The sequence below is a fragment of the Taudactylus pleione genome, unplaced genomic scaffold (genome assembly GCF_031769625.1).
Source record: "Taudactylus pleione unplaced genomic scaffold, aTauple2 ptg000070l, whole genome shotgun sequence".
NCBI lineage: Eukaryota > Metazoa > Chordata > Amphibia > Anura > Myobatrachidae > Taudactylus > Taudactylus pleione.
In genome coordinates this window covers 19,505,520-19,529,014 of record NW_028284472.1, presented here as the reverse complement: position 1 = coordinate 19,529,014, position 23,495 = coordinate 19,505,520, and the positions used below count along the sequence as shown (strand labels likewise).

Below are 23,495 nucleotides of genomic sequence, written 5' to 3'. Positions count from 1 at the left end.
ACTGGTCTCTTCACAAAAAGGCTGACATCCATAAATTGGTGCCATGCTGACACCTCTGCAATAACCCTGTGTACATCGGTTGCCATTTACCCTTTTTCTGAAGCGAATGTCACAACATTATCGAACCATGAAACCGCTAACAACTACTTGCAATTGATAGTACAGCGGAATGTAAACTGATCTCACTTGGGTAATACAGACAGGATGTATTTAAAAAAAAAAAACCCTACGATCAAGATGCTGGCTGATGAAATCCCGGCAACAGACTCCCCAAACTGCGGACAGAAGGCCAGCGCCGGAATCCCGATATGAGTGGAAATGCCGACGCTGGGCATTCCGACCGCAAGTACAGCGGGCGCCCTTAGCTGTAAGCCGCGGGGGGGGGGGGGACACTTTGCAGGCAGAAATGGAGGAACTGCAGCAGATATCTTAAATCTTGGGGTTCCTAAATATTAATGGGTACCCAAAAACACCCGCAGATATTGTTTGATAAATTTACCAAAGAATACATAATTTTTTTTTATTTTTTTTTTGTATGTTTGTTTTTTAAAGTAAATGGAAGCTGTATGTTTCTTGATTTATATTATTTTCCTTACCCACTCTCCTATTGAGACTTTTTCTTTAAACTTCATGTATTACATATAATATAAGCCCTGCGGTAGAGTCTTTCCAAGTCTAATAATAAGTTATGGCTACAGCCATGTTATCGGCCTCCCCGCAGCACGCCATATCATTGGTACCTATCAGCCTCCCCACAGCACGCCGTATCATTGGTACCCATCAGTCTCCCCGCAGCACGCCGTATCATTGGTACCCATCAGCCTCCCCACAGCACGCCGTATCATTGGTACCCATCAGCCTCCCCGCAGCATGCCATATCATTGGTAACTATCAGCCTCCCCACAGCACGCCATATCATTGGTAACTATCAGCCTCCCCACAGCACGCCGTATCATTGGTACCCATCAGCCTCCCCGCAGCACGCCGTATCATTGGTACCCATCAGCCTCCCCACAGCACGCCGTATCATTGGTACCCATCAGCCTCCCCGCAGCATGCCAGATCATCAGCCTCCCCGCAGCACGCCATATCATCCGTACCCATCAGCCTCCCCGCAGTACGCCATATCATTAGTACCCATCAGCCTCCCCGCAGCACGCCGTATCATTGGTACCTGTTCCTCGCCTTAGCCATGCTCTTAGACTTTCTTCTTTCAAATCGTTCTTCGTCTGAGGAGGACGTGGTGTCGCTACTGTGGATCGCGTGCTTCTTCCGGCTACACAACACAAAATTGCCTCTATTTAGAAGAGTTACACAATGGGGGAAAAGGGAGAGCCTTCACACTTACAGTACTATAACATATGACCCATTCATTCAAAAAACTAGAGCGGTAACACAGATCGGTCAATAAGTTCCCTAGTTATAAACAGCCATACAAACCACGTCCAGCTCCGGGGAAACACGTCACAAAACGGAACGTCGCAGACAGTGCGTTAGACACGGATGAGCAGCTGGAGCTGTTTGCCTGTAGATTTAAAAGAGGGAGCTAAGCTCCCTGCACTGCGCTCTATAACTGCATGCTGTCCCGATGTCTCCCAATGGATGAAAGGACACCAGGGAAAACAAGCAGAAGGTATTAAGCCAAGGAGAAGAGGGCAGTATTCAGGAGTAAGATGGGGGCCTGCTTGTTGGAACCAAAACACGTGGAAGGGGGGGGGGGGGGCAGATAATGGGGGTGGTGGGAGAAGAGTGGATAGGGCAGGAAGAGGTAGACAAATGAGTTGGGAGAGAGATGGCGAGGGGTCAGGTGAGGTGGGACAGAGTTCCAAAATTCAGGGAGCAGCTCGGACAAAGTTCTGTAGGCAGGAGTGAGAGGGGGTCATGGGCTGCACTACACTCTGAATGTACTTTGATGTTTTCCTCCCACAGTGAAAATGCTAGACCAGGGGGCAGATGTACTAAGCTCTGGAAAGTGATAAATTGGAGAGTGATATACTACCAACCAATCAGCTCCTGACAATTTTTCAAATACAGCCTGCAACATGACAGTTAGGAGCTGAGTGGCTGGTAGTTTGTCACTTAGTACATCTCTCCCTCTCCCCTCTACCCCCCATTCCCCCCATATAAGGAGGACCGTTTAACGCCAGTGCCAGACATTTTCCTGAGCAGTCAGCAATGCAGAGGTGAAGGGAACAAAACTTTTGGCAGGAGACAAGCAAAGCATGAATATGGGAGAGATGGATTTTTATCATACCTGACAACTACAAACTACTACAAACAGCTAGAACATTTCAATCATGCAGAATGTTAGATCAGGTATGATTGGCTTGCATTCTTCTAGTAAACAGGACTGGAAAAATGATGTATTTATGTCATTTTATAAAAGAGGAGCTAGGTGCAACTTGTTTGCGATTTGCGGCAGGGGTGTTCGGGAACATACCGGATATGGCTTCTTCTTGCAGGAGATCGGTGTGTATCAAACAAAGTGCTCTGTCTCTTCTTTTGATGTGCTGGCTCTGAAAACACATTCAAAACAAAGTAAAAAGGTATAACCTCCATGTATTAGGGTAGCCACATGTATTACGAATACAGCTAACACTAACAGAAGAAACCACATCAGTTCTAATTTGAGAAGGACACATCCACGATCTGCCGCCTTTGGTCAGTAGGTTACAGATGTCTTTTTTTTTTTTTGCTGTGGCTTCAGTTACACCAAACAGCCCTTCTCGCCAGGTCCCATGCGCCACGGCCACACCATGATCTATTGCACTCAAAATGTGCGTCTTATTTGCATGAACAAAACAACGGCATTGCTAGGATACACTGATCAATGGGCATTGACATTTCTAAAATTGCGTGCCCCTGAGCCTGAACCTCAATGCGAGCGGCTGCAGCTATTCCTCACTCCAGGTGCCATTGGGTGCAAAATGTAAACAAAGCATGGTACGCTACTGCTCTCAGAGTATCTTGGTCGTGCCAAGTGTCTCGCCTCACATGGTTTAAAGACGCAGAGTGTAATAGGACACATCTGTATGTCTAGCTCTCTGATCCATAGCGTCAACTGAGAAATCTCTCACTGAGGCATCTTCAATCACTATAACGTGTGCAGCTTATGGACCGTAATAAATTAAAGGCGAAAAGACGGATTATTTTCCCCTATTGCACTTTTCGGCGCATTCGCCTGTTTGAGACGCCAATTTACGGCATGCGCGTCCCCGCGATTCGCCCTATTCAATTACAGAAAGGGGCGAAAACGCAAATAGGCGAATGCATAACAGGTATAAAGTGCTGAATAGATTGGGTGGATCCGTCTGTACCCCAAAATAAGACGCTCTGACACTGGAAATCATTACAGATGTGTACCATTAGCCCTAATAAATGTACTTTGTGTCCTTAAGTTGTTAAAAGGTTTCTAGAAGCATATTTGTAAAAGTGGTGAAGAATGATAGGACACAGTATTTTTTATGGAAAATAAATAGTCCAGTCAAATTTGGGGAATACTTGAAAATGAGTGCTAACATATTTTTGTGTCTGTAAACTGCACTTTTAAAAAAAAATTTGAAAAATCCACTTGCTGCATGCACCTGCAATCCTAAACACACCTGCCCCATCCATACAGCCCCCCAAAAGACCTATTGCGCTACTTTTTATCCTCTTCACCGCACTTTTTTCATCCTCGCCCCAAAACTGACATGTCTTTCAATGGGGTGTTCTAAGGTAATTTTTTTTTTAAAGGGGGGGGTTTATTGGGGGGCTGATTTGTCCTTTGGGGGGAAAGGGGGTCCAAAGGATTCTGAATCAATTCCCCACATTTGCACCCCAAAATAGAGATTTTGCACTTTTTTTCCGCCTGACGTTCATTGGAGAAACTTTTCCGCCTGTTTCAGTGCATTGAGTTTCCGCTTAGGCGAATTGGTCCTGGAATTGAATTTGGAGACGCAAACAGGCGAAAAGCAGCAATAGGCGAAACTTTTTTACCAATCGCGCCTTTTTCGCCTCTAATTGAATCCGGCCCTATGCATCGTATTACCGTGCCCTGCAGCATTTATATTTCACTAGGTACGAAATACATTACCTACCAATAGGGGGCGCTTGGTACCTCTCCACAGTTTTCCTTTGCCTTAAGTTATACGGACGATCGTTTTCTTCTCCCTCTACCTCGGCTTCTTCATCCCCGTCTTCCCCTTCTTCCGGGGATTCTGCGGGCACAAAGGAGCGTTAGTGGGTTTCCCAGCAGCCTGCAAACCTCACGGGCTCCAGTACTCCGAGTGGTAGCCGGATTATATATATCATTAGCGCAAGTTAGAGAACATAATTACTAACAGTAGCAGTTAATAAAACCGTAGAACAGATTCATGGTGGGGGGGGACCTCCAAATCACAACACATACATTCGCCTCCACGTCGTGCCAGTTTTATTGGAAGCTTCCATTTGTAACTCTACCCAACTTAATTTGATCTTCATCGCACTTAGTAAAATAGTTGAGCAAATATATATTTAAATTACAGTCCTTACCATGCAGCAGAGTAGGCATATAGGTCACTGACCTCAGCGTTACAGTAACGCTACAGCAGGTAACTGTTACTGAAGGAGCTCAGTCACTTCCAGTAAGTGATCGACTTTACCTGCAGCCCACAGAAGATTTAGACATGGTGACAGCTGTCACTGTGGGTTACAAGGTGGCGGCCAGCACGGTGTATACTATGGTGGTCACAGACGCAGGCTTACATGGTTTTCCCACTTCTTTGGAAAGTTACACAATCCTTCCCCCACACCAGTACGTCAGTGGGGGTTCCCCCTTGCAACCCACACCATGTGCGGAAAACAGGAGGGTGTTAGCAACACATGTAACACTACATGAAAAGCCACAGAGGGATCAGATTTACTGAAAGAGTTAAGCTCTAGTGCAGAGGTTCCCAAACTCCATCGTTACAGTCCACGTTTTAAGGATATCCATGCTTGAGCACAGGTGACTTAATTAGTACCTCGGTCAATTTGATTCAACCATCTGGACTCAAGCAGGGATATCCTTAAAACCTGGACTGTAATGACAGAGTTTGGGAACCTCTGCACTAGTGGATGACTACTACAGGCAAAGAATTGGGAGACTGCTTGTATTATACTGCTTGTGTGTTGGAACCTTTAGCTCTTATACAGCAAGTGTGTTGCAGGGTTCTCTTACATACAGTGGTACCAAGAACCAGTTGCTTTGGCCTAAGTGCTAAAACTATTAAGAAAGGGTCTTCTACATTCTAGTGCAGTGGGAAGACTGAAGAAAAACAAGCTCACCATCCATTACGGTTTAATGAAAGCAAGAACACTTGGTGTTCTCTTGGTGAACACCTGCACAACTCACCGGCCTGAGCTGCAAGGTACCTGGCTCCGTAGATCAGCAACAAACTATGGGGGGAGGGGGGGGGGGGGGGGACGTTTTATCTGGCACTATGGGGGGGGGGGGGGGTTTCGTGGTATTGTGCGCTGATCCCGATTCTGCCCCATGTATTAATGTGGGGTCGTGTGGTAAATTACAGGGGCGCTATGACCTCTGTAAAGAGGCGAAGCAGGAAGAGCTATCTATAGCTACCTATATGCCTAAATGTTTCCCGACGGATATTAACGTATATAGTTAGTGACCTTCTGAAACCTCTTCCTCCTCTTCTCCTTCTGAGGACTCCTCATGCCGAGTTTTGATTGGATAGCTATTCCTTCGCAGGCTTTTCCTCCTCCTCTTAACACGGGAATACATGTCCATGTTTTCCTGCAAAACATGTGAAAGGTACAAGCATTAATGAACGTTCCATTGCTGCATTTCTGCATGTTTAAAGGCAAGTTTATTCAATATTTGTCCCTAACAAAAACAGCAATTTCAACTATCTTCCTTGGCCTCGTATTAGCATAGTATTTACTGCCTGTAGGGAAACTAGTCTTTTACTAGAATTGGCACCAGTAAGAGCACAATGATACGAGTAGGGGGGATGCAAAGTATTGCAGACAACACCAGGGGTGGTGCTACAGCACCTTTTAGACACTACCTGCTCTATTTTATTACAAGTGAATGGAGCAGGTCAAGGGAACGCCTCCATCCAAGTGCCAGTAACACCGCATGGCAAACGTGATGGCAATACGTGGGTTACTGGCAGGGCTGCAAAAGTGGACTAACTTAATATAAAACAGGATATGATCATTTGTTTAGAGGTTTCAGGGGGAAATATTTTGCCCATCACTCCGTTTGTGGCAATAACGCTCCAGGCCTGGTGTGGCCACAAACATCAGCATTTTTAATTCTCTATCTCACAGCCAATCACTGTACAAAGATTTGCCAGTGATGTGTGACGTGCCTTATGTGGAGGACCAGATGAAGAAGCCGGGGAATATAGGGAGGGGGGTCTACTTTCATCCCTCCTACTACCCTTTCTATAGAAAACACTCTCTACTTTTGCGCCACTACGCCTCCCGGGTAAATTGAGGGCCCTGCCATTTCTGATACCCCTTCAAAGTACATTTCATTCATTTTCTAGCAGAACCTCACTTTTACGTCCAGTTGTTCTATTTGAAGACTCACAAATTCGGTGTCTGTCCACATACGTAGCCGCTCCACCTCCTTGGACTTGCTGCTGCCCCTCCGTATGTTGATGTTGTCCATTTCCTGGAGCACAGCTTCGGCAGTGCTGAAATCAAGAGTAAAGCAGTGTTAGCAGACCCATTCCCCATACATAAATAGGTAGAGACGTTACCTATACAATGTCTATCAGTGGCACTATACATTAGGTAATCTTGCCATATCACTGCTGTCCATTCCCAGATCAGAGGTCAGCAACAAGAACACGCCATCTGATGACACACCACTAGAGGGAGCCATTACAATACGAGATGGAGGAGAAAGGGGGGGAAAAAACAAACATGAAACGCGTTAATGTCAAAAAGGTGCAAACTTCCAGGTGTTACACCCCACTCTAATACTGCGGAGTCAGACTGAGGACACTTGTGCTGGAAGGCACTGCCAGATGCATTTTATAACTCCTGCATCCATAGCAGTGATCTCCTTCCACGCCAACTGTGGACAAAGTAAATCCTGGGGAACACAGGATCATAACCCACAAGTGGAGCAAGCCTTTGATTTCTGGTGTAATGAGGAGGGACACTATACAAATTTATCTTCTGTGCGCCAAAGCTTTAAAAAGGTCTTTCTTTGGGAGTACAGTTCATGGTTTATATTCCAATGCTTTAGCCTCAGGCAAAACCACTCTATGGGGACGCAGACACGGCTTCGTATTTGGCAGTCGCTCGTCTGAGACTTCATGCAAATGTTGCTCCAAAGATCTCTCGCTGGTGTACAGATGTGTCTTCATACATTGCTGCTACAGTCGCACCAAATCGCCTATCTTGGTGCGCCAGGTGCCGTGTGACCCTGCTTGCGCCAGCCGCCTTTTTCACCAGTTCTCCCGAAAATAAGGAGAGACTGCCAATTCATTTGATAGACGACACATATCTGTGTGCGACAGAGTCTCTGGATACGAAGTGCTACAATGTAGCAGCAGCTGCTTATTTTTCCCTGCCACGTTCCATTGTGCTTTGTGTACAGACTCAGTCGCACACAGATATACAAGTGTCGTACATCAAATGAATCGGCGCAGTCTCCTGGTGCATCCTAGTACATCACATTGCAAGTGACGGATGTTCAGGCATTAAAAAAAAAAAAAAAAAAAACCTGCAAAAATGACGCCCGACGCTAGCAGAGTCATGCAGCATATGGCGTATCGAGGCTAGGTGTATGAGGACGCTTCTGCACACCCGTACCTTGTGCACGCTGTAATACCGCCTGGTGCATCTGTAGACTCCACCATCAAATCGCGCAAGAGCTCTACGGCAGGTGCAGGCTTCCAGTCATGAGTATGGCGTCCAATGTGAGCGATGAAGCATCTGTGTACCCAAACACTTCACCTACACGCCCGCAACACGGATCCCCTCCGTGCGTCTGTTTCGCCACCTCCCAGCCACTGCCCAGGAATGAACAGCACTTATCCAAGGGTCTGATACTGTGCGTCTCAATAGTAACAGCGCCTTTCTACGCACACTAACACATGCATTGTTCGCTTTTTTATTAGGGGTTTATGCACATGCTAGGATAGCAAAAACAAAATTCACTCATCTCTGTCAACATCAGCATTACGTGCGGCTCTGAATCAGGCCTAGGTCTTTGCTATTTTTCTTTATTCTCTTTCACAAAATGTTTTGTTGCAAACATATTCTTAAAAGAGCCCTGGTTGTTATCCAGAAGTATTCTTATAGTTTATAGGGGGAAGCAATCGGGAAGCCGACTGCCTAAATACCGGCAGCCAGCTTCCCGACTGTCTTATCCCGGCAAGGGTGAAATGCCGGGCGTCTAGATGTAGACGCCCGCATTTCCCCAACACCGGGAGACCGGCGCCTGGCATCACGATCGTAGTGATGCCGGGCGCCGCGAGCGGACAGCCGCGGGGGCTTTGGGACTTGGGGTTAGGCACCCCTGGGGGGGGACTTGGGGTTAGGCAGCGGGGAAGGGGGTGGTTAGGGTTAGGTACTTGGGGGGGAAGTTAGGGTTAGGCACCCCTAAGGAGGGATAGGGTTAGGGGGGTTAGGTTAGGTTAGTCTATACTTACCTATCCACGATCGGGATTTCCAGCGCTGTCAAGCTTCCGCTGCTTCGAACTCTGCTCCTGTCGGGCTGCCGCTGACGGGAATCGAACCGCCGGCCGCATGGGTATAGGTACTGCTTTGGTTTTGTTTTTTTTCACTTTTATTAATGGATGTATGCTCACTCAATTCACTTAGCTGAAACTTAGCTGGTCCTCTATAAAAGAATACAGGTTAAAAAAAAAACAAAAAAAAAACACGCAAGTGATATAACGCCACAGATGAACAGAACACGGCATATAAAGCAGATGTACTGTGACAATAGAGAATGAGTTCAGCCCAATTGCTGAAGAACCAGATCTGCCTGCGATGGGGTCAAATACCTGCAAGAAGAAACATGACAAATCCAAGAACTCAACTTAGTAAACACTTCCGGGTCAGATATTGATGTCACATGCCCCAGGATCACAGGATTGGCTCACTACCACGTCTTATCTACCTTTTTCAATTATGGAAATCCTCCTGCAGTCATGCTGAATCTATAAACCCCCATAGTATAAAACATATACAAAAAAGATGGCTGCGTAGGTAACAAATGAAGATACCCACCACTTGCGCGCTGCAGACAGCTGTGTGACAAAACCTTTACATAGGACTGGAATATTTTCTTTCATGTTCTCCTGTTTGGAACAAAGCCTAGGTGGAATTTACCCTGAAGGTGTACACTATTTTTGTTCATCCATGTCCTCAAAGAAGGAAGGACACACGCTAAAAGCAGATCTCGTATATCCCAGAGTCCTCGCACAGAAAAAAAAAAAAAAAACAACTTTGCAGAAGGTGCCTCGTGAACAGACCGGTCCCGTTTAAAGTTCACACTTTGCTACCAACTACTCAAGTGTCCCAAGATCTAGTAATCCCCTCTCCACCAGCAATCAACGCGACACCTCACAGACAGGTCAGCGAAAACCAGAGACCACCACCAAGAAGATATTTACAGCACTAAAAACACCATTGAAAGTTCTGCAAACAAAGCTGGAGAACCACATGGAAAGACTGTCAAGCTGGCCCGAGATCAATGCGTAGGTGGCCCCAAGATGGAAACAAGTTTACAAGGTTTGTCAGATAACTCTATGGCTGAAATGGATACTGCAGCACAGCCAAGGAGTGGAACCGACTAAGATATCAACAGCCAAGGCCAACTTAACCATAACAATATTATTCAAATAAAAAAAGAACTGCAGTCTAGGGCAGGGGAACCCAAACGTGCAGGACAACTTAGATCTGACAACCGGTCAGAGTGTAGCTGTGTGATCAGACACAGATAGACTAACAGCACTGTGTGCTCTGCATCGCTCTGGTGGCTGACAATTGGGGTCAACGTAAGGTTTACATATGGATAATGGGTCTTACCAACGAGATCTAGAGCTGCCAACAGATGACAAAGAACTGATCAATCACCGATTTCCCTGAAAACAAAACCTCCCACCCCGTATAATAGAGGATGACATGAGAGTCCACATCCAGATTAAGGTAGTAAATGATCATCGTGCAAGCACTACGGCATCCCAAATGAAAGAGGTGGAGGTCATGCGAGCACTCGCGTACGCCCGATCAAAGGAAGGCTCTCGTGAGTACTCGCCCGTCCCTGAGCAATAGACTTGGGTCACTCACCTGTTCACCAGCTGATCAAACAGCAAACTCTGGTTCAAACTTTCGAACTGGCTACTCTTTGACCGGCAGCTTCTTCGGACCTCGCGATCACCGTTAATGCAGGAATGGTCCCCATTACCTTCCTTCTCCACGTGGCGGGGATGGCTTCTGAGAGCTAGCGTGAAACACAAATGCCAATCATTACGGAGCAGTTCCGGACTCGGGCCCTGCAACATCAGCTGTGGTCTCATTTAAAAATGAAAGGACAGGTTCTTCTCTCTGCAGAAATCTCTCGCTGCAGACAAGTTTACTTTACAACTTGCTTCTAATTAATATTTTATAAAGAGAGATGGTATATCCCTACACAAACACGAGGAACACCGCCCTCCAGGTTTTGGTTCTTTTTTCATTTTAAATTATTTTTATTCAAGCAACGAGTGATACATCAATAGAAATAAATAGTACAGAACAAAATACAGGAGGAATATTGAAGGTAGGGCCCAATATGTGACGAGGGGTCCATAAGAATACCTATACATACACACATTGGGCTCAATCCAATTACAAGCTGCGAGTTGCCATTGAGACGGCGTTAAAACGCCGGCAGCGGCAACGCATCTCGCACCCCTCGTGCCAGTCTCGTAGCCAGAAATTGCATCATTTTGCTCAGAGCCCTATGGGGCTGCGAGCACTTTTATGGAAATTCAGGCTGCCATCAAGTGCGAATCTTCGAGTGTAATTGGATTGACCGCATTGTGTGGTACAGAAACATTCTAAGAAACGGAAAATATCGGGCCCACAAGAGTGACAGGGTAATGAGTTAGAAAAACATTTACATATTTAATAACCAAAAACACTTACCACCGCCACCCACCCCCTTCCCCAGGTCATTGCACTATAGGAAGATCGCCCTCCTCCATGCGGATAAGATACCAGTATGTATTGGGCAGAGTGAGAGATTGTATAGCTATAGACAGGGTGACAATATAAAACTGCCACATTTCAAAGAACTTTTCAGTGTTAGTCCCCTCTCCAGCGTAACTTCCCCACATTCCATGTGGAAACTATTTTAATTTTGCTCTAAAAATGGAAATAGTTGGGGGGGGATTAGTTTGTATCCATATTTGTAGGATAGATTTACAGGCCGCTGCACTACAGAAGTGTCCTCCCTGCGCTACAAGTCGCGCACAACAACGTGGAAGCGCCGCGTGCCTCGGTAGCGCCGAGCATTTTTCACGCAACTTTTTACATTCAAATGCGTCTTACTCACACAGTGAAGCCAATAGTACGCACAAGCAGCTTCTGCCGATTAAAATGATATGCAGCCTGTGTTCAGCTGCGGCTGTATCTGCATGTGAAATGCTACGTTACCGTGTCAGCGGTAACACTACCATAGCGTTTCACACACATCCGCAGATGCACACAGAATATAGGCATGCTGCATATCATTTTAATCAGCAGAAACTGCGTGCTACCTATTCGCATCACTGTGAATAAGACGCATTTGAAGGTAAAAAGTCGCACAAAAAATAAACACACTCGGCGCTACCGAGTCACGCCAAGTGATGGCAGATTAGAAGGGCTGTTTAACACGCAAGGAGGCTAGATGTATGAGGACACATCTGTAACTGCCAATAACAGCCGCCTGCTGACCCTGGAGACCCTAAAGGTGCATACACACTGGACGCTTCGCTCCAAGAGCGACATCGTTCCGTGTGTCCCGGCAGGGGTGTGCTCAGTGTCGTTAACGACACTGAGCACAAACACTGAACAAAATCAAGAACGATTTCATTCAGTGCCGTGTCCCTCCCTCATCCCCGAACATGTTCAACCTGACAATATCAGGTTGGGCGGGAGGTTCGGGCAATGAACGATAACTACCAACTACAAAAAACGGGAGCGCACATTGGTAGTTATCGTTCATCGTTTTGGGGCTAAAATTGAACGATTTTTTGGACGACTGAACGATAACGATACAGTTATCGTTCAGTCGTCCAAAAAAAATAAATTGCTGCGTGTGTACGCACCTTAAGTTTCTGTGGGAGAATGCCAAAAAGTGCCCATTCTAGAGTAGGAGAGCTTACCATGTGCTCTTGGGAATAATCACGTCCTTGTAGCCAGAATCTATATTAGTGGGCAGGACCATAGACAATGGAATAGGCCGCCCTGGGGCACACCATATTTAAAGCTGGTATGCACATTCCCCATAGTCACCTGCCAAATTCATGTATAACTACAGGTGTTCTACAAAGCGTGAACAATCACCACAACACAGTATGATCACTCCCATGTAAAGAACTTAATGGTGCCAAATACATGTGGGCTGTAATACAACAGAGACTAATGTACCACACGATATATCCCAGCAAAGATTTACATTTACAGATGCCTAATTGTCCCCAAAGCTGGAGGGGAAATATAGATTAATGAGTGCAATTAAGGTGAGGGGGCACCTTCAAGAAGAGAGGAGACACCCCTTGGGCAGTGTAGGCATGAACTGCAAAACAGACTGTAAGGACAGGTATACTGATGGACAGCCACAAGGCTATCTAAAATATCTTCAACTTATGATAAGTTCCCGAGACGCACACATCATACCTATAGGATGTATAAAAAATGGGTATGCTTATAATTAAAGTCCATAAGTTTGAGGACACTGAACGGAATATTCTGCAAGAGATGTAGCGGCCAGTGCGGATACTCACATAAACTGCTGTGGCTGTTTGGTAACGTAGCACCAGTCTGAGACAGTAACCTATAATAAAACAGGAAAACAAACTGAATGAAAAGTCAAAGCCCAGTCACCCAAGTCTATAATGTAGAGCGTTACACGCCATTTCTACACGTGGCACAGTGCACAGGCAATGCGATCCACTACTGTACTCATCACCCCTGCCGACACAGCTTGTTGTGCACCAATGGCATGCTAGCTGGGGAAGAGTGCAGGTGCCAAGAGAGTCATGTACACTGAACCCCAGGGCAAGTGGCCGAGAACAGTGTACCCATCTGGTAATTCAGTTAAGGATGGCATTATCCTACCAGATATTAAGAGGTGCAACATGAGCTTTCCCTTAGCCATGCTAGGAGGGAGGTGTTACTCTATCACAGCACTCTGGCAGACTCACGTCGCAGGCATGCACTGTGTAGATTGGTTGCTCTGTACAGAGGACTTGGCCAGTGCTATCATAGTGGCTCAATCTACTACATTCTATACGTGTCTAGTGGAAGAAAAAAGAGGATGCTATTTTAAGGGCGCAACAAACAGCTGCCAGTAGTCTAATATCTTATTCTTAAGAATATCACCACAATTCTAAAAAACAAAATCGATGTCAAAAGAACAGAATATGACACAAGAGCTGTGGCGCTGTATATGATGTTACACAAATATAACTGTGCCAATGAGATATCTGTATACATAATATGCAACTTTTTAAAAAGTGTTTACATTGAAAGGCTATCCATAAGGAAAGATACCTTTATATGTTTACACAACCTTTGAGAAGAAGTGAGTTGGGGTACGCCAATTCATCAAAGAAAAATTTCAACATGAAAGTTACCATTCAGGACGTTATTTAGACATATTTATGTATACAGATATCTCATTGGCACAGTTATATTTGTGTAACATCATATACAGCGCCACAGCTCTTATTCTGTTCCTTTGACATGGATTCTATACGTGTCACCTAAATCAGAACCCCACTTAGACACTGTCCCCCACTGATGCAGGACGAGCGCCAGCTGTCTGTATTAGAGTAGGAAGCGAGTATGTACCTTTGCTAAAGAGATGCTGTGGTACATTGGGTTCATAACTAGATACACAGTAGGTGAACTAAAATGGAAAAGTATACAGAACCAATTTGGTTTTTAAGGTGTCCCTTAAGACCAGCTATTGTCTATAATATCAAAAACATATTGACTCATTCATTTATAAGAATATATTATATATACACAGAGTTACTGAAGTCCTTTAACAGTTAACAAGTATATTCATACATTTACGCATTTTAATAAACATTCACAGCACTTACAAGAATAATATGACGTGTTCTCATATATCTAGCCTAAATACGCCACACAGGGCGACTTTCCTGGCGTCAGCCGCAAGATCACGCCAGACTCTGCTGACGCCGGGTGTCTTTTGCATCTATTTGTTGAAAATGCATCTAAGTCGCAAAGCAATGCGGCAAGGACGCACCAGCAGACGGTGCAATGCAACGCTTGTAAATCTGTGTGCGACTGAGACTGTATATCAACCACAACGGAACTTGGATTTAAAAAAAAAAAAGATGCGACCGCTAAATTGTAGCACTTTGTGCGCGACTGAGTCTTTGAACCTGTATACAGTATACATGTGTCTCACATCAAATTATTCACCAGTCCCTCGACACATCGCATTGCGTCTAAGAGACATTTTCTGCAAAAAAAAAAAAAAAAAAAGGACGATAAAAAGACCCTCGACGCTAGCAGAGTCTCGCGGAACCTGGCGCGCTGAGAGGGGCATTTTGGCGCGACTGCAGAAAAGATGTATAAGACACATCTGTACTATTACATAAAAAAACATTCAATTGTACATATTTACGTTCCCAATCTTAACTTGTGTAATCACTTCACAACTAGAGGTGTTTACTTGGTCTTTGGTTAAGACCAATTCTTATGATCGCAAAATTATTCCTACACACACATGGGCCGTCTGTCTACGAGTGGAAGGTGAACATAGACCGCCATTCTACAGTACAATGACCTCTACACATTTACCGGAAACAAATATATAACTGCACTGATTATTCTGGTCACCTATACAGTCGTGTCAGGGATAAGACTGACTTCCACAGTTTCATGTCACAGGGTTACACAGGACACCAGCACGTCCAGTTACTGGCTGCATGGCAGACACCACATTCTCTTACACAAGGTTACCTGGATCTCCTAGTGGCCATGCTCCATCCTTCCCGCTGTTTGGTGGCACGAGGCTTCGGGCTCTCTTTACGAACAGGCTCAGCATGATTGCAAGCCCGCTTGGCCGGGGGAGATAAGTGGCTGTCGCTCAAACTAGCATCACTGTCTGCATCTTTCTGCAAAAAAAACATAACACACAACATGTTAAATATTTCTCTGAAACTTACCAGGCATCTCCACAAAGAAAATACTGAGGCATGAGGCACAAAGTGAGGTCTCATATTCCTAGTAAATAGAGAGGGGTGCAACCTAATTAAGTTCTCTTTTAAAGTGGACAGAACCAATAATCATAAGCAAGTAAACAATAATACAAGGCAAATGTGCCATATTCATTTTGGAGCAAAATGTCGTCTTTTTCGCCTATTTCAATTATCCCCGTATTCAATTTCAAAGGCTTTTCACAAGTTCGAAAAGTCTTTGAAAAAACGAGGATTACTTTTCACCACTGAAATAGGTGGCGAATAAAAGTGCAGAATTGGGGTTTAGGGGTGCAGGCTTAAAAAGTCTGCACCCCTGGGAATGTCTTAAAAATAAACTGTAAAAAAAAAAAAAAAAACACGGGACACCACAAAAAAATTGACTTTAATTTTGGGGGGTAAAAAAATAATAATAAAAAAAAAAAAAAAAAAAAAATAGGAAACACTTCTAAAATAGCCAAATTGAATTCAGAGGGGTTCCCAAGTATGCGGCAGGTGTTATCTACATTGCGGGAGTAGCGGCAGGTGCATTTTTATAGAATTTTTAAAAATCACTTTTGGGATACTTAAAAATATGCTTACCCCCATTTTCATGTACCCAAAATATGATTTTTTTTTTTTTATTGGGAAAAATAACTATCTATTGGTAAGTGCTATTCTTCACCACTTCTTCATAGCCGCAAATATGCACCTGCCGCGGCTATTACAAACCCCGACTTCCTTGCGGAAAATTAACTATTCCTATCAAATTTGGGGTACATGAAAATGGGGGTAAGCATATTGTTAAGTCCCTAAAGTGTATTTTGAAAATTCTTCAAAAATGCACCTGCCGCTACCACTTGCATTCTTTTAAACACCTGCCGCATACTTGGGAACCCCCCCTAAATTAATTTCGTTATTACAAAACGTGTTCCCCATATTTTATTTTAACCCCAAAATTAAAATATTTTTTTGGGGGTGTCCCTATTTTTTTTGTTACTTTTTTTGACAGTTCATTTTTAGGGGCTATTACGAGGGGTGCAGGCTATTTTTTTTTTCTTTAAGCCTGCACCCCTAAACCTCAATTCTGCACTTTTCTTCGCCATCTAAAACATGGTGAAAACTTATCCCCGTTTTTTTTCAAAGATTTTTCACACCGGCGAAAAGTCTTTGAATTGAATATGGGGATAATTCAAACATGCGACTTTTCGCAGCCAAATTGAATATGGCCCATGGTCTTGTGCTCTTTCATTCCGTGTAGCAAGCTGCCATGTACGTGGGTAGGGGCTTCTCCAACAGGCAGACAGTGAACGACGACTTGGAGAACTTGCTTTGCAGAAAACAGCAGCATGGATTGGTTGGGGCCAGTGATTCCACTGAAACCAGTGGTAACTTTTTTTGACCTGTCCTTAAGACGCGGTAGAAGTTGCAGCAAACTGTAAAAGTGTGTGTGGGGGGGGGGGGGGGGGGGGGCAGTTAAGGTTTTACTTTTATAATAGATTTAGTGGAGGGTCTGGTTACCTACCACTGATCAAGGAATTTTCCTTGGAATTATGTTAATTATTACTAGTATTATAATTACACAATGACTAAAAACAACAAATTGCCAGCATATAAACAGAGCCCATAGATTGGCAGAGCCAACTATTGACAAGACACAGAGGTATATTTAATAAAAGGTCGATTTTAATCGATTTAAAATTGATTAACATAGATGTTGCGTTTCTGGGCTAAATCACATTTACTAACAGACAATTTTTTTTAAATTGATTTTATTTATTTATTTTATATATTTATTTTATTTTTTTAAGTATTAGCAAATGTGTGATTTGTCTGCAGAAACACAACAACGACGTTGATCGATTTGTCGATTTTATATAGGTAATAATAAAAATCAACCTTTAGTAAATATATCCCCAAAGATCAGTTGTGTAAGCAGCACGTGTGAAATGGACGTCATACACTCTCAGGGACTGATTCAGCGTGCACTGCCGAACGCAGATTCCCTGACTCGTACGGCGCATGTGCAGGACGGGTCCTACGTGAACACACATAGAACTGCAGCAGACTGTCAGAGATTGACTGTCTGCTGCAGTTTATGGGTGGTGACTGCCTCATGTTTCCCGAAACATAGGCATGCCGCCGCTTTTGGGGGATAGGGAAGAGGCCAGGATCTCCGGCGGCTGACGGAGTTTCCCTGGCCTCTTGGTGTATCTGTGGCGGCCGGCTTGGGTGACCCCGTGGGCCACTTAGCCGGCCGATGTTCTCGCAGATTATCTGATGTTACATTGTACAACGCAGCTCGGATAAGTAACGTAGCAGGAGGCGCGATTCCTCCTGCTGCATTACAATATCTGCAAGGACGGAATTGCAAATCTGCTTGCGTGCAGCATTGCAATATCATCCTAAGCTGAAACAGGCCCTCAGTACCAAGGCTGAAGTATGGTAACACAAAGGCGACAAGCTGAATACAGACAATCACAGCCAGGGGTGTAGAGAGGGTGGTTCCAGTGGAGCATGAGCTCCGGGCACCAAAATGGACAGAAAGCTCCATCCATGGCTCCGGAATTCATGAGGCGCTGCACAGTATGATGGCCGCCTGTTAGTTTTATCTCAGTTTGTTTGCTCTATACCCTAAATAAGTTATGGATCTGAGATCAGTTTCTACATTTCATGCTCAAGATGGCCAGATTGTCTCCCCTCCGACCCTCCCTCCTCTGTGACCATCTTCTGTCACCTCCCCTCCGGCCCTCCCTCCTCTGTGATCATCTTCTGTCACCTCCCCTCCGGCCCTCCCTCCTCTGTGATCATCTTCTGTCACCTCCCCTCCGGCCCTCCCTCCTCTGTGATCATCTTCTGTCACCTCCCCTCCGGCCCTCCCTCCTCTGTGATCATCTTCTGTCACCTCCCCTCCGGCCCTCCCTCCTCTGTGATCATCTTCTGTCACCTCCCCTTTCCTCTTTCTTATTGGCCTCTGACACCTCCCCTCTCTGATAGGCACTTTCCTTTCCCCTCTCCTCTTTGATCCTCTCCCTCCATTCATTCATTCATTGTGCTTAAATGGACTTAATAGTTACACATCCGAGGTAAAAGCCTAAATTTCTATTATTAGTTATGAGTTTAAAGAGAGTCACTGCTTTGCTATGTAAAGTAATGGAGGTGTTCCCAGGCATGACCACACAGTGTTATTTGAAAGGAAAATATGAGACCTGGAATAAGAATAATGGTGGTAGACAAAACATGGTTAGTAGCACTCACAATAATATAGGTGCAATGTATATTTACGATGTAGGAGCATAGCTGAGAATGGAGCTTCCCATAGGTGTTCCCACTCCAGTGATCGCTGCTTGGGGCAGTGATTGCAGTAATAAGATGTGCACCCTGTGGAATCTCACTCTAGCACATGTATTCTGTCAATTTAAGTTAAATGATCAGAATATATAATACAATCTCCTCTATTGACTAATAACAATGATTCAAAGGAGCAAAAAGAAAGTCAGATCCTAGGTGCTATACATAAATAAAGCAGTGCCAAAGTCGGTACCCCATAATGTCACATAGTGCATCGCTGAAGCATTCTATTCCCCCAATGGGACCTCAATGCCCAGCGTGATACTGCCACGGTTTGTGTTTTTTCTCTTCATTTCAGTATTCCCCCACAGGTTTCGTGGGATAAAATATAACCAACAGGGTAAATTAATATTTTCCCTTGTCTGACAATTTGAATATTTAGAAATATACACACCAGGACAACTCCATGAGGGCAAAGTAAATCGAGTGCGATAGCTGCAACGATGTGCCATTCCAGAACGGTAGATTCTGGAATAGAGGTGTGCAGGGTAAGCCCCTAACTGGCTGATATGTGCGTGGCGATGCTCGGTGGCACAGCACCAGTAACTGAACTGCAAAATGGTGTCCACTTTTGAAATGGTGGAGTTCACCCAATTTCATTCAAGGATGTTCCAGTTAAAACTTCGAGTACAATGGAACAAATCTTATGTTAACACCAGATCACAGCACATCAGACTGTCACCCAGAGCGAGATGGCTGGTTGGAATTAAAATCTACTGTTGTATGGGAGCAAATGACAATCGGCCATTTGCTCCCAAACACTAGAAAATGGTCGAAAACGGTCGATCAAACAAATCGGTTAAATCAAATTTGTCTGAATGACCATTTTCAGTCATTTTCCAGTGTTTGGGAATTTGCTCCCATACATTAACAGATTTTCTTCCAACCAGATTAAAGCTTACCATAAACCAGACCAACTTTCTTCCAACCATGCAACTAGTTGGTTGGTTGAAATGAAAATCTGGTAATGCATGGGAGCAAACATCAATCAGCCATTTGCTCCCAAAAAATCGAACACACGAAAAAGGTTTTTCAGGCAAGATGGTTAAATCGGTTTGCTTTAAACAACTTCTTTGAACAACATCTTTCATCCATTTTCCGGTGTTTGGTAGCAAATGGCTGATTGTCATTTGCTCCCATGTATTACCAGATTTTCATTCTAACCAACCAACTAGTTGCATGGTTGGAAGAAAGTTGGTCTGGTGTATGGCGAGCTTTAGTCTCTCATGCAGCCATCTAGACTTGTGTTGTTGAAATCCACCTTTCAGCCAATTCACATTAATTAGGAAGTTGTGTTTCCTGCATTGTCAGACAATGATCAGTGGGACACTGCTGCTTTGTTCTATTCCTTAGACGTAGTAAGGACGCTTAGAACTTATGTGGACAAAACAAAGGACTTGCGTCGCACAGACTATTTGTTTGTGCTCTACGATTTTAGTAAACGAGGCTAGTCAGCCTCCAAACAATCCATTGCACATTGGATTGCATTAGTTTTTCCACCGGCTCTTATACCCTGCCAAATAAGCCTATACCAGAGTCTATAGCCCATTCGACCAAATCCGTGGGGACTTCCTGGGCTGTGAGGAATGAAGCCTCAGCTTTGCAAAGTGGCTACCTGGTCCTCAACTCACACTTGTGACATTCTAGCGTTTTTACACCTTTTCTTTAAGAGATGCCAGGTTTGAGTACAGGGTGTTGAGCAAACAACAGGAGAACATTAAAAACTGATGTGATCAGAAACAATAATGTATCAGCTGGTATGAGCAACAAGGCGCAGGTATTAATGCAACAGGTTACAATCCAATGAAGCATAAGGCTTATATATTGTGTCAGTAACCAGACAATACCAAAACCACCATTGGGCAATACAGTTTTCATACACTAAGCGCTACAACCATTCTGATCTCAACTCTTGTGCTGCAACATCTATATCCAAATGCACAGGGCTCATCGTAGACCTATCAGCACTAGTAATGCACCCTACAGGGTCATATCCTTTTATCTTGTCCACACATTTATACACCTTTCTGTATGGGCACTGTGGATTGTTCACTAAGAGGCTCATTACTTAAGGCTTCCGTTCGAAGGTAAAGTTGTGTCTCCATTATTACCATTATCAAAAAGGGACATCAGGATATACAAGTACATACAGTATATAATTCACAGAGATACATCTATGTTAACTGCACACTGTAATTATGTAGAGTAGATTAAAAAAATGAAGGTTGGGGAGCTGGATGAAAGTCTCATTGACCCAGGTAGGGCATTCCAGAGGTTAGGAGTAGCCCGGGAGAAATCCTGAAGGTGAGTGGGAGGTGATGATCAGGGAGGTGGTGAGGCTACAATCATTAGCAGAGAATAGAGAGCGGTAGGGAGTATGTAAGGAACGGAGGTTGGAGATGTAGGGAGGATCGGTGAGGTTGAGAGCATTATAGGTGAAATTGGGGAGTTGAACGTAATTGTGAGTGGCATAGGAAGCCAATGCAGTGACTGGCAGCAGAGGTAGAGCATTGATAGAGGAAGATGAGAAAACGAGACAGCAGAGTTGAGGATGGACTGGATATGGGAGCCCAGAGAAGAGCAGATAACAGTAATCAAGGTGGGAAATGATGAGGACATTAATCGTCGTTTTAGCAGCCTTCGGTGTGAGGAAGGGCCTGAGGTAGAAATGGCTGGGTTGTGAAAAGGACTGTATGTAGGGGGAGAAGGGAAAGGCAGGGAACAAGGGTGAGATCTAGATATCAGGCTTGGGGTAAAGGAGGAGAGTGAGACATTAACAGAGACGGAGAGGGTGGTGGTAGTGGAGGCCTTGGCTGGGGAAAGACCAGGAGTTCAGTTTTCCATAAAGGGCAGACAGCGCCACTTTAAGAATGGGGGGGAAGATATAAAACAACCAACTAGTTATACAGCCTCCAGGCAATCCTTTGGAATACAGAGGGCAATCTGATACTCTAGTTCAACAGCAAGAGGCTGTCAGGGTCCATCTCAACAACTAGTCTATGGAAATTAACACATACAAACCCTACAAAATGAGGATTTATCTATAATCAGAGATACACAACCATTTGGCACACAGACTAAAGCAGTGGTTCCCAAACGCTGTCCTCAAGGTTACCCAACAGTTCCGGTTTTAGAGATAACCACCTGTGCTCAACCATGGATATCTCTAAAACCTGAACTGTTTTAGAGCCTTGAGGAACCTCTTTTTAGATCTGTTTTTAGAGGTTCGGGAACCTCTGGGCTAAAGACTAATTATCCGTAGCTATTAAAGTGAACGGCCTGCACATATGGTGGTAAGATACAGCTAACATCACCAATTACAATGCCTTGCAAGAGTATTCACACCCATGGCTTTTTACCTTTTTTGTTACATTACAACCTGTAATTTTAATTTTTTTGTTTAATCTGAATTTTATGTGATGGATCTGCACAAAATAGTCTAATTTGGTGAAGTGAAATGAGAAATAAATTTTATATATATATATATATATATATATATAATGTATATATATATATATATATATATAAAATAATCTTTATAAATAAAATTCTGAAAATTGGCATGTGCATATGTAAATCACCCCCTTTGCTATGAAGCCCCTCAAAAGTTCTGGTGCAACCAATTACCTTCAGAAGTCACATAATTAGTGAAATGAAGTCCACCTGTGTGAAATCTAAGTGTCACATGATCTGTCAGTTTAAACACACCTTTTCTGAAAGGCCCCAGAGGCTGCAACACGACTAAGCAAGAGGCATCACACCATGAAGACCAAGGAGCTCTCCAAACAAGTCAGGGACAAAGTTGTTGAGAAGTACAATTCTGGGTTGGGTTATACAAAAAAATATCCAAATCTTTGATGATCCTCCGGCGCACCATCAAATCCATCATCATCAAATGGAAAGAACACGGTACCATTACAAACCTGCCAAGAAAGGGCCACCCACCAAAACTTACAGACCGGGCAAGAAGGGCATCAGAGAGAGAGCACAGAGACCAAAGGTAACCCTGAAGGAGCTGCAGAGTTCCACAGCAGAGACTGGTGTATCTGTGCATGTGACCACAATAAGCCGTACACTCCATAGAGCTGGGCTTTATGGAAGAGTGACCAGAAAAAAGCCATTACTTAGTGATAAAAATAAGAAGACACGATTTGGAGTTTGCCAAAAGGCATGTGGGAGACTCCCCAAAATGTATGGAGGAAGGTGCTCTGGTCAGAAGAGACTAAAATTGAACTTTTCGGCCACCAAGGAAAATGCTATGTCTGGCGCAAATCCAACACATCCCATCACCCCAAGAACACCATCCCCACAGTGAAACATGGTGGTGGCAGCATCATGCTGTGGGGATGTTTTTCAGCAGCAGGGACTGGGAGACTGATTCGAGTCGAGGGAAAGATGGATGGTGCTAAATACAGGGATATTCTTGAGCAAAACCTGTTTCAGTCTGCCTGTGATTTGAGACTGGGACGGGGGTTCACCTTCCAGCAAGACTATGACCCGAAGCATACTGCTAAAGCAACACTCGAGTGGTTTAAGGGGAAACATTTAAATGTGTTGGAATGGCCTAGTCAAAGCTCAAATCCCAATCCAACTGAGAATCTGTGGTCAGACTTGAAGATTGCTGTTCACAAGCGTAAACCATCCAACATGAAGGAGCTGGAGCAGTTTTTGCCTTGAGGAATGGACAAAAACCTCAGGGGCGAGATGTGGCAAGCTCATAGAGACGTATCCAAAGCGACTTGCAGC

General features: G+C 44.4%; 1 protein-coding gene across 7 annotated transcripts in view; it reads right to left on the bottom strand.

Moving 5' to 3' along the window:
• ATAD2B (ATPase family AAA domain containing 2B) overlaps positions 1-23,495 on the bottom strand; it is a 123,076-nt gene that overhangs the window by 81,057 nt on the left and 18,524 nt on the right. For 4 of the 7 annotated variants that reach the window (XM_088467294.1, XM_088467297.1, XM_088467295.1 and 1 more), the window contains exons 2-9: positions 15,184-15,338; positions 12,969-13,018; positions 10,285-10,438; positions 6,530-6,668; positions 5,635-5,758; positions 4,080-4,199; positions 2,441-2,516; positions 1,175-1,276 (exon numbers count right to left, since the gene is read on the bottom strand). In XM_088467294.1, coding sequence (XP_088323420.1) covers positions 1,175-1,276; positions 2,441-2,516; positions 4,080-4,199; positions 5,635-5,758; positions 6,530-6,668; positions 10,285-10,438; positions 12,969-13,018; positions 15,184-15,338 — 920 coding nt within the window. The remainder of the gene's footprint in view (positions 1-1,174; positions 1,277-2,440; positions 2,517-4,079; positions 4,200-5,634; positions 5,759-6,529; positions 6,669-10,284; positions 10,439-12,968; positions 13,019-15,183; positions 15,339-23,495) is intronic. The other 3 variants (XM_088467296.1, XM_088467299.1, XM_088467300.1) reach the window with 1 other exon arrangement.